At 31.4% G+C, this 12,825-nt stretch overlaps 1 protein-coding gene across 1 annotated transcript; it reads left to right on the forward strand.

Moving 5' to 3' along the window:
• The first annotated feature begins 257 nt into the window (after positions 1–257).
• LOC148621005 (proline-rich protein PRCC-like) lies at positions 258–11,893 on the forward strand. The gene is made up of 7 exons (XM_088574987.1): positions 258–503; positions 4,998–5,155; positions 5,686–5,742; positions 6,468–7,217; positions 8,077–8,130; positions 8,606–8,806; positions 10,692–11,893. Exons 1-7 carry the CDS (start codon positions 308–310, stop codon positions 10,776–10,778), a joined length of 1,503 nt encoding a protein of 500 aa, XP_088431113.1. The 5' UTR covers positions 258–307; the 3' UTR covers positions 10,779–11,893.
• Positions 11,894–12,825: the final 932 nt, after the last annotated feature.

The following is a 12,825-nucleotide window of genomic DNA, read 5'->3' on the forward strand; positions in this document are numbered from 1 at the left end:
CTTGGGAAAAAATTCGCCATGCTTGGGTCAAGTTTTTGTCGGGGAGTGAAACTTAACGTAAACTGCTCTGATTAGTACTAACTCAAACATATGAAGAAAAAACGTCGCAGCAAGAAGCTTAAAAAAATACTTATTTACAATTTTGTTAGTACTCATTACGTAGGAAACGGATCAATGTATATCCTATGAAAACTTAAAGGGTTTTGTTTTTCTTTTGCGGAAATAATTTCTTGTTCAAAACGGTATATGCATTCGTTTTACAACGTTTTTGTTATTTCCTGTATCGAAAAATAGTAATCCTGCGGTTATGTCTCTGGTGGCAAATTATAGTTCTAGTGACTCTGAGAACGAAGAAGAGAATGATGAAAATACTACAGCAAAGAGTCATTTGGAGAAGAACGCAGAATCGACGCATTCAGCAAAGTTAAAGACCAGCATTCAATCCAATGGAAACCAGCAAAATGAAAACAGCTTTGATGATGATGTAAACTCTTTACTAAAAGGTGAAAAAGTTGTCATGATATGCAATAAGCTTCTCTTGTCGGTTTTTAAATAAAAAGAAGGCTATTCTGTACCATTGCATTAAGCCCCCTTTCAAAGAATAAATATAAATATAAGCCAGGCATTAGCTTTAAATGCTAGCAAAGCATTTGGTAAATGGGTTAAAGTCTTCTACCGGTACCACCATTGTTAAATTTGATAGAGGGTTTTTTCATCTTGGGCCTGGCAAAAGATTTCTCAGTTATGGGGTTTTTGATCCTTGAGGATCAAAATACCTCATGTCACCGGTCCATCACTGGAACTTCGCTACTTTTTCTGAACACTACACAAAAATATAGTCCTAATGTAATTCTTTTTATATCATTCAATACCTCTTTTATAACAAGTAAATATGTTTCTTGCAATTTATCAGCTCAATAATATTCTATTATTTGTGCAAATAAAATTAAGATAGTCTTCATATCAACTCAAGTTTGGCCTTGGAAGATATTTATTAATGTATTTACATTTAGGGAATTTAGTTCTTTTTGTTATGTGTCTGGAAGGATATAAATGTGTTAAATATTTTCATTTTAACACTCTTATAAGTCAAATTAGCCTTCCTGTCATTAATATTGTATCATTTATAAACAGAAACTGAAGAGCAGTGATTATAGGCTAAAAACCACTAATTCCACTTTCCATAGGCTTCTATGCTAATTTCACAATATTCAATGGCTTCTCTGGACTTTACCTTAACTTTAACCTGCAGAGGACTATATATCAGCATGATTCTACATATGTCAGCTCACAATCCTCAGAATGGCATGTGGGGTTAGCAGACTTGCAGTGCAGTACTGGTCACCGGAAGTGAAGGGTCTATAAATAGCATGGGAAATCCCAGTGTTTTCACAAGATAGGGGTATATTTAAAAATCATTATGGAGATTAGGCTTCACATCACAAGAAGCAAAATGCACCTATAAAATGTACAGAAATGTTTTTCCTTTCAGAAACTGTTTCAATTTTTTAAATAAGATGAGAACTTTTTTCACAGCACTATGAGGAACAGGGGTAATTTCTGCGTAGGACTATTTTTGCGTACGTTCCAAATGCTCATTGGTTGAATTGGTGGTCTGTAACCTATAACCAAGTAAATTTGGCAGGAAAATTCAAATTGATAAAAGTGTCTAGTTTTCGATAATCTTGTGTTAAGAAAATTATTTTCTTAAGCTGATATTGGTTTTATTTCAGTATATTGTTATGTAGGATAAATACCCTTTTTATATAGCTTTTCAATGTAAATGCACATTAACTTTGTGATAGATTTAAAATTGGAAAATGTTAATATAGCTTTGGAACGTAGATGCACATTAACTTTTTGATAGATTTAAAATTGGGGTAAGATGTAAAAGGCAACAAAATATGAAAATGTGCGTGAAGTTGGATCAGTAGTACAGATTGACTTTCAGTTTATACAAATAAAAAATGACTGTTCTTAATAGCATTTAAAAATGCAATTTATGATCACAATTTTATTTAACATCATACAATCTTTGAAATTTTGCTCATGCTACAGTTTTCACAATAATCAAAAACCACCAATGCTATCAGCACTTTGATTTTATTTTTTTACTGGTCAAACAGTTTCAGGTTCAGCAAAGAATGTCTGGAGTTTAAAAAAATATTGTTTGTATGTCTTTGAAATTTTTTGTTTTGAAGGTTATTTTGACTACTTTTTGTATTTATATTAAAGTTAATTTGACATAGATGTTTTTTTTTTCTAGAATCTTTTTGTATCTTAAAATTTCTAATGGAAGATTATAAGTGTTATATTTTTATTCATATTACGTGGTACAATACAGTTAGGTCATTTCTGAAAATTTGGTCTCATTTTGTTGAAATAAAGCTGTTTTGAGGCAGTCCACACTGGAATTTCTAGTGTTTTGTCATAAAAAAGTGCAAATTTTTTTATATCCTTGGTGGATAGAGTTTCAAGTCATTTATAAGTAATTTAGTGATTATTCTTATAAAATCCAGTAGCTATGGTAACATACTGAAAAAAATATTACTGAGTTTTAGTACAAATCAGAAAACTAACTGCCAAATACTATGTCTTATAAAATATCAGGCACTTAGACACTACCACAGGATGGAAAGCATGCATAGAGTAGGTGGAAAAAGGTAAAAATAATAAGACCCTTTTCGATTCTTCTCTCACAATTTTAGTCCCAAAAGATCGTGCTAAATAAGGTATTTTGAAAATCAGCCATCTGATGCTGAGGCGAAACCCTAATACGGCAGGGGACTGAAACATTCCGGATACCATTCTTCATTTAAATTACACCTGTTTACCATAAAATATATTACATCTGTTTCTGTATAAATGCTTATCTACATTTAAGCAATATATCCACCAAATTTCAACTTTTAATTTTAAGTTTTACAAAATTTGACAAGGGTAAATTTGTGTGAGAAACAGTGCGCCTTAATGTAACTGTTCATTTTTGTCTGGTCTGATATTTTGCAGTTATTTATTTCATCTACATCAGTGTTATATTAATTGTGTATAGTAATGTGAATATTCTAGTATTTTGTAACAGTATTAAATTTTATTGGAACTTTGCACAATAATTTTAAGAGTAAGGGCATTATTTCACACCTAAAGTACAGTCTTACATTTAAAATTTACATGATTACAATTATAATGTCTAAATATATGTACCTATGTCTTGAGAAAGAAATATCAAAATTTCCATTTTTAAAAACCATACCAGGCACGGTTTCAAGGACTGGCGGACCGCCGTCCCGTAAATCGGTAAGAAAAAAAATTCGCCACAAGTTTCACCCCATAATATTTTTTGCCTTGCTTTGCACAGCATTTAATTCAATTAACGCCCCCTCCCTAAACTCAAATCATGGATCCACCCCTGCATACTCCAGTTAACTGTTTATCCTTGTGTCTCTCTGTTCTCATTAAACCTTTTGAATTTACTACCAATTAAAAGATTAAAGAAACGTCTTTAAAGTTACATAATTTTATTGCATGTAAATGAGTTTGAAAACTTTATTAACATTTAGAAGTTGACCAATTTCATTAGTTTTCCCTGGGGTAATTACTGATAAAGCAATTATTGATTTTTACAGGTAAATTTTGCCATTGTTATTTTATTTTTTACTACCATAAATTTCATTTTGTTTTAATTAGATTAGAAATGAAAAAAAGCTTACCTTAGAAGCCAGCAAAGTACTGAATAGGTGTTAATCTTCATAAATCCTAAAGCAGGAGATCACCTCAAAATTTCTTCAAAGCGGTAGATTTGCTCAGGTTTTGTTTTTACAATGTGTTTTATGTTAAGCAATAGACCTTATTTTAACTTAAATCCAATTTTAAGTAATATTTCCTACCCTGAAAGATGACCGAATATTTTCCTGTATTGAATGATAGTAATGGTCTGTTTGTTTTGACAAGAATGAAAGTAATTAATTAAGATTTTAAGCCAAAAATTCTTATAAGAGAGAAATTTCTGAATGTGGTTAAATCTCCTGCTTTGACATGGGCACATATTAAGCAGGAAATGGTTGAAATTTAATGAAATGTTGGAAAGTACTCCCCAAAAGCAGGAGACTTTAACACCTACATGTATGCACTTACGTATATGGATTGCATATATGCTCAGTCAGGTTCTGAATTAAGTCCTTCATTTTGTCTATCATTCATATTTAGGTCTCCTTAATTTTTAGCCACTTATTTGTCATTGAACCTTATAATTACCTTTCTTGTGTACTCTCCTGACGCATAGATGCCGAAGGTGTCAAAGTTAGATTGGATTTTTATGTATCTTTATAGACCATTTAGGCTTTAAATGTTCTAAAAATGTAGAGTTCTTCTCTGATTCCTGGACTGGGAGATTTTCACATGAAATGTGCAAATTTTTTAATTACAACCCTTTCTGAACTTTAATGTTACATGTAAACATGTACATGTAGGTTAGGAATCATTTCTTGATATGTACATGATGTATGTAGAAAGATAATTGATGTTATATCCTTGCAAGAGGCCATAGTACAATTTCAGTTTTGATACATTCATTATCATATCTTGTAAGCAGGAATCCTCCTTAACTGGTCAGTGGATCTTGATGAAATTTTATTGAAAAAAGTTTGGTACTTGTATGCTTGTAGAAAGATAATTATTGTGAGATGACTGCAAGGAGAAGTAATCTACATGTAAATATGGTGCATATTATTAGTCCATATGATGCTGGGCTGCTGGGGCTATCTCTTTTGTGTGCTAACTAACAGTTTTACTAGATTATCATGTTTATTATCAATTGAAAACTTGTGTTACATGTATATAATTTTATTTACTTGTTGTTTCTGGTTTATACTTTATAATGAATTCTAATTCCTCATACTTCAAAATAAACATATGTACATTTGTCTACAAGTAAGGTTAATTCTTTTTTTTTTTTGTATGTATTACAACAGAATGTGTAACCAAGGTATATCTTTCAGGTTTACCTGCTCCAAAGGCTTCAACTCAAAATAACAAGATATCAGATGATTTACTTGAAGATGAAGTTAAGCCTAAAGCATCTCAGATAGCTGATGCACCAAAGCCACCTGTAAAGAAACGGCAACCTGTAAAAATATCTATACCAACAATTGACTCGGTAAGCAATGCATGATAATGGGCTCTAGATATGACTTATTCTACATGTATTTCATGCATCTTCATTTCAGATATGGTGTGTTTGCAATAGGGACCAGTTACTGATATCCTTCCATTCTATACATTGCTATATTGAATGTTTAATTTGATAGTTATATGCACATTACCATTAGTATATGTATGGTGGTGTGTATTTTTAATATAACTAAAATGTAAAATCAGTAATTTTATTTATGAAGGAGAATTTTAGCTTATTACGAGTTGTTTGCATGAGTAGAAGTATTATGGAACACATTTTTGTGGTTAGGGGCCAAACACAAACATTTCGTTTTTTATTTTTTTTTTTTTTGGTATTTGTTGACAGTTTGGTAATACTAGGTAGTTCTAATTAAGAGCCAGGAATTAGGAATACAATATTTAATCTTTGTAGTTTATTGATGTTCATAAAATAGTATTAAAATTTAAATACTGAATGACCATACAAAATATTGATTATATCATATTTACAGTAAGTATAAATTTGTATTCTAGGATTCTGATGATGAAAAAGAACCCCAAAAAAAGAAACAAAAGACTATGCAAGGATCAGTAAGTTTGTTTGTGGTTTTATGTGGTAGAATGTTATTACATTCTTGACTTGTAGATGCACTTATTACTATTACAAGATGCAGTGTAGTGCAGTAATGAGGTTTAAAGTTTTTAAAGTTGACCATTTTAAATGATTTTCAGAATTTTGATGGGCCAGTCTTTAACATTCTTTGTAATAAATTCTGATTTTGTGGGGATATTTTCAGCTGGAATGAATTAAGTAGTGCCTTACTCCCTCTAATACATATCGCTGCCTGACTGGTAGTGTACAGATTTCAGCAACTGTTTAGATAGGATACATGAAGTTGTTCTTATCCTGACTGTTTTAATAACTTTATCTTACACTTCCTATGTACAAAAGTGAAAAAAATATTTTAAAATTTTCTTAATTTCAATTAAAAACAGCAATTCTCAATGAAAAATAGGTCTAAATGTAGCAAAAACTTGATGTCCGAAATATTTTCATTATGAGATCCTGAGAAGTGAAACAACAAATTTGGGAATTACTATGTTTTCCTCAAAATTTTGCAATCTTACATGTTAATATTTGAGTTGAAGTATTAAGATATTTTATAAAACTTGATACCATGAAATGGCAACCTCATATTTTTTTAATTTTCTAACTAGTTGTGTCATAGGATATGTTTCTGTTTTACCTTGTTGGTATGATAACAACTTTTTGTTTTAATCATACTTATTTGGATATATTTTTATGATTGTTTCAGGGCAAATGTGGATTAACAGCTCTTTTACCACCTCCTATACACACAGCTGGAAAAGAAACAAATAGGACACTTCTGCCATATGTATTTTCGAAAAAGAAAACAACAGAAAACAAACCAGAACAAAACAAGAAAATACAGAAAAATGTGCAACAAACCAAACAGATATCAGTAGGTCCTAAATCTATGGTACACCCTACACAAATAGAGGGGATTGGTTCTTACGGAAGTGATAGTGAGGATGAGAATTCTACTGATTTCTTTTCATTGGAATCTAATGTTAAACCTGCAGGACCTGACTCATCAAGTTTTTTTTCATTAGACTCAAGTAGTGCTAAGGATGTGACTGATAAGGTTACATATGGGCAAACTTTATTACATGCTAATCTGCCCAATGTTCAGCCTTCTGTTAACCTACCTGCTACAAAGGTAACTTTAAATCTTCCTCCACCAATTAAAGCAGGTGCTTCAGACAAACAAACAGATCTTTGTCAGTCAGAAAATAATAAACTGATTTCAAATTCGGTAGTTGATGTTCCTGGTCAAAGTGAGGAAGATATGGATACTACTACAAATCAAGACTTACCTTTGACCTTTAATTCATCAGTAGCAAATGCTCCTTTGTCTTTTAAATCTTCGATGCCGAAGCCTTATAAAAATGCTGGACATTATTCAACATACCAAGATGCAAATTATGGGAGTATAACAGAACCAGGAGCTGTTGGACCCTCAATTTATGATCAGACTGAGCAGGTATACAATGTGAAGTATTACTGTGATAGTACTATTATTCATGCAGTACCAATTTTTTGTGATTTTTATGGGTGAGCCAGACTACAGAATTTGGTTCCTAACAAAAAGGAGATTCCCATTGATGTGTATACTGAAAACCTAAAAACCACAAATTCAAGAATCCACTTACTTGTGTTTCTTCCCTAATCCAAGAAAATTAGTATCCATGAATTAAAGTACTTTCACAGTATTATGATCTATTTATAGTGATGTTGATGTACAAGAAGTGTGTGTGTATTAACAAACCAGTAGTTGTATTTCAGTCTGTTTCCTCTGCAAGTTATTTCATCTTTGGACATTAGTTCTTCATACAAAATACTTCTTCAAGTGCAATTTTGCTATTCTTAGGTTACTTGAGCAACTATCTAACTGACTTCTACATTTGTATGTACTCGTAAAAATAATGTACTTGTGTTACAAAACAATAGATGTTTGGTGTGCACTGAATCAAAACTACACGTATCTGTATCTAAGATACATTGTACTAACTTGACACTAAAATGTAAATTACAATAAACAAAGTACCATAAAATGTATTTTAAGGAATAGCTTATTGGGGAAAATTGTGTTAGCCACAATGTTATGAAAATAAAGGCATACACAAATGTTATGGCTAATATCCAATGTTTTAAAAGGCCATCCTCAATATTTAATTAGCCACATTCAAGCTCAACTAGAATTTGGCTAAGTGGCTACCTTCTACTGATAACACAACAGGAAAAATATGCTACCTATTATAAAGACATTTAAAAAATGCAAGAGACATATGCAGCAACATGAGCATATGAGATACATAAAAGATAATTCCATATTGTTGTAGATGGAGGGTTATACAGATGTAGAAGATATAAGTGTTTTACAGCAAGATGCTGAGGTAACATATTTTATCTTTGAATTAATCTTATAAACAAGAGGAACTAGTAAGATTATTATACGTTTTTTTTTTTAAATTTCTAAGTAACTAGTTATAAATGTTGAATCGCCACAAATTTTTAGTGGAAAGTTCTGGAATTTGAATACTGTAAATTGTGAAATTTTGCATCAGTTTTAGTTCGGCTATTTTCGCACTAAGATCCATAATGTGAAAATTAAACTATGGTGAATATTTTCTTTGAAGAACATTACAGTAGAACTTGATGAACAATCGCAAATCTAAAACTGCACAAAAACAGATTTATAGCAGAAATTGTGAGGGAAAAAAACGGCACTAAATTTCCTGGTTTACAGTTTGCACATAACTTTGAATCATTTTCTGAACCCTGTTCCACGTTTTTTTGTGGTCTGACGTAAGAAATTAGCTTATACAACTTTTAATACTTGGGTTCATTCATTCTAATCTGTATTTTCAGTTTTTAAAGCTACAAGGGAAGAATCAACGTGGCAAAGAACCTATAAACATTGTTGATGTCAACGCAGATGATTTCATCAGTACAGCTGAATATCAGAAAGGTTTAAGTGAGGAAACCGAATACCGATCATCACATAAAAAGAAAGATGGACCAACATCACAACAAAAAAGGAAACACCAGATCACTTATTTAGCTTTCCAGGTATGTGTCCTTTCTTTCTTAAAATTTAACATGTAAGGGTGGTGATCAAGGGATGTTAAACCATCAGAAAAAAACCCAGTTACATAAGAAATCATTGATTTTGCATAAAAAAGCTTATTTATAATTTCATTTTTGACATATTAATGATGATAAAGCTTACAATGTTTATATTTTATGCATATATTAAGTCAGCTAATTTTTTGACATAGAAATATGCCTAAGTTTTTTGTTGATAAATTTATGTTTTCACTTAAAAATTAAAGCACACCAAAAAACACTTTTTATCAAATTTGATGCATTTTGTAATTCAGTGAATCATGCACAAGAATGTGGTTGTTTCTTCTACAATGTGCACAATGTTTTTGCCTTGTAAACGTACATCTGAAATCTCTGAAACTTAATTTCTTGTGTAACAGCTAATAATATGAATATTTAAATATTATTTTGACACCATAATGTGTGTATAAACTTGTTGCTTGTTTTTTTTTTTATTGACTTTTTGGTTCACATTTTGCCTTTAATTAATTTGTTTTAAGGATATAAAGACAAACCTTCATATTTTAGGGCTGTAAATATCATTCATTGCCCCTACTCCAATCTGAAAAACAACAAGTTATCAAAGAATTAAAATCCAAATATATAGTGCTACTTGCTGAAGCAACTTCTTTATATCTAATATTTCAAATCTTGTTGAGAGAAAAATCAGGAAATCCAGATTTTGGATTTTAAAACTACATGTACTGGTTTTATAAATGATAACCTGTGATAAGAATTTTGTTAGTTAGTGCCATGTCCTTTCATCCATTTGTTACAATTTATTTTAGAAAGAATTATCAATCATTAGACATATAAGTATGTTTTTAGTAGATCGTCTAAATAGAAGTCAACGTTCACTCTTACAAGGTCATGGATTGTTAAAAATGATGCAGAAATAACAAAAAAAAAATAAATAAATGTCTATTATGTTTTACATCACCAAATGATGGTAAAATTTACATTGATAATTTCGGATAACCGATATCCTTCATCAGCAAAAAGTTCAAGGTCAATAGATGGAATCTGAAGCTGAATGACGCAAAGAATGATGGTAACTTTATCAAAGGGATATATAGCCAATTGATTATAAAGCTTAAAGAGGACATGGTGTTTTTGTTTTTGTTTTTGTTTTTTTTTTTATCAAAAACTGGAAAGAAATTAAATGTAGAAAACAAAAATGCAAAAGTCAAACAAAAATTGTAGTAGTATGACAAAGTTTTATTCCAAATTTTTGACTGGGGCCAAACAATGAATTATTTTTGTCATGCTAATTCCATCTGGAGAAATTGGTTTTTTTTTTTTTCATGCAAAAGCTTTCCCAAGACCCTCTTTTACTTTTAGACCAGTTGTTATTACTATATATGATTGTAATAATAATGTTTGAGAGATCCTCCTGGGTGTGTCTGGCTGATCTCTGATAGCGATTTAGAGGGAGGTCTGGTTTACATTTGTAGTCACTGCAAAGACCATTCATTGATTGTTGAAAGGTTGTTCTGTCTTGCCAACATACTGCATACCACATCGGCACTGGAGAAGGTATATGGTGTTTTTGGCTTTGCAAGTCATGTTGCAAAAAATGGTGTTTCCAGTGCTTTTGAATGTTTGAGTATGCAGTATCTAGGTACAGGTCTTACATCTTTTTTTAACTCAATATAGTTGACACTATCCCGTTGTGTTTTGTTTGGGCCTAGATGAAATCTCTGCTCTTACCGGGGCATTTCTGAGCCTCCTTGGTCTATGGAATGCCAGAACAGGTGCCTCAGGAAAGACTTTGGAGAGTTTGGGATGTTTTTGAATGGCTTCCAATCCCTGTATTTTCAGTAATGAATGCAAAATTCATTTTTTTTAGGCAAAGGAAAGAGAACTGGAACTGAAAAATTCATGGTCACAGAACAGAATGTCCAAGAAGCAAACACAGGCAAAATATGGATTCTGATTACAATTCCATTGATATTGTGATATATTTATTGACCCGATACCTTGCCTAGTCTGTTTACTCCTTAGACACCAAGATATTATACAGGCTTTATCAAGAGTCATGTACAAAATTAATGAATTTGAACAGTGATAGAACTTTGTATGACATTAGAGAAATACCAAACATTTATGTGACCTACTTTAGTCCTTTTGTGATGACCTTGACCTACTAAATATATACTCACAGTAAGATAATACTATGTTACTTTGTCCTGTAGTATTGTGAAAAACACTCAAAATGTGATTAAGATATACCCCAAATTGGGAAATTTTTTATGTATTCTTATTTTGGCATATTTGGCACCACCAAAATGAAACACCCCAAAAATTTTGACTGCAAGAATTGTCAGTGAAAAATGTTTGGCAACCACCAAAATCAAACCTACCAATTTAAAACACCCCTATTTTGTGAGAAGCCACTAAAATATCCCAATTAACGGTAGTGTATCAGTAACAATCCATAATGCTTAAGATTGTTGTACATGTAGAAAATTGCACACTGATGTGAAGTTATCAATTTGTAGTCATTTTATTACAAATCACAAGGGCCTCTTATTCAGTATCTGGTACCTTATAGTAATTGCTGTGTCTGTCCTGAACAATTTGTGATAGAATAAGATAGAGGGGTGAAAATTTGAATCAATGTTAACCATCTTTAGTTGGTGTGATGTGATTAATGCCAGAATTCATCCTCAGTGTCTTAAGCTACACTTGTGTACTCTATTTCAGGATGTTAAATATTATATCCATCTTATAACCTTATATGTATGGCGCCAGCTTGAAAAGAAGCCCTTTGGTTTGTTCTTAAAATTTGAGTGTAGAAAAATAAAGATGTTGAAAAAATGCCCATGAGTGCTGCAAGTTGACATTGAAAAACACATGCACTGGAGGATACTTTAAATATTTTGTCAAGAATGTAAAGAGATTTATTGTTTAAATATAATTATGAATTGATGCCACTATAATGTACTAGAAAATTACTTAATGTTATGTTTTGATAAATAATTATGAATTAATATACAATGTATTATAAATGTGCTTTATAAAGTGGAAAATTAAAAAAATAAAAACTTTTGTATTCTTTTGAAATGCATGGATGTTGTTTGTAAGAGTTAAATGAAATCAGGAAACCACTAGTTAATAAGGGTGACAACAAAATAACTGCACACTAATCTGATCCATTATTGAGTCAAGTCCAAAAAAGATCTGGCAAAATAGATATTACACCAGAGTAACTGGTACCGCAATTGTCCTGTACATTTTAAAGGAAGATATAAAACTGGAATTTACTGGAGCAAAAAATGTCATGTATTGCATGACATCACCTGGATGGTCTCGTGGTAGCTTGCTCGCCTTGAGTCCAGGAGGTCCTGGGTTGTTCTAATGCTCTGTCATACGGAAGAATTTAATATTGGCAGCCACTGTTACTCAATCAAGCAAGTGGTGTTAAGGATAGAATAATGGATGGTTTGCTGCGTTGAAAGTGGGGGTGATATCCCTTCCTGTGTGGCTGTTGTTTCCTTGCATTAACATGATTAAAATCAAACTCAGCATGCCAGTGTAGTATAAAGCAGGGTCTGTTTGATTGGCCAATAAAAAGAAATAACATTCAAGTACTTAAATGCATCAAAATATCTGCTATTTGTTGTTAAACTACAATCATGCCACATATGATAATCATATGCTACTCAGTTTGTATGGTAATCATATGTTTTTGAAAATCATGATTATAATGTTATCTTATGATCATGTGTTAATCATGTATATACTGAAACATCACATTTAATTAATGTGATAACCACATGTTGCACTCTGTATGATTCTCATGTGTGGCACTTTGGGATGTATAGTACTAATTGCAATTGAATTTAAGAGTTTGCAAAATATAGTTCAGACATGGGCTTTTATAATATTACTTGTCTTATTAAGTATATTGCTTGTGTACATCATGCTTAATTGGTGGTTGCACACATCAATATTACATGCAATATGTAAATATAGTTTTG

Source organism: Perna viridis, chromosome 3, assembly GCF_037379345.1.
Source record: "Perna viridis isolate PV_CMFRI_1.1 ecotype Kerala chromosome 3, ASM3737934v1, whole genome shotgun sequence".
NCBI lineage: Eukaryota > Metazoa > Mollusca > Bivalvia > Mytilida > Mytilidae > Perna > Perna viridis.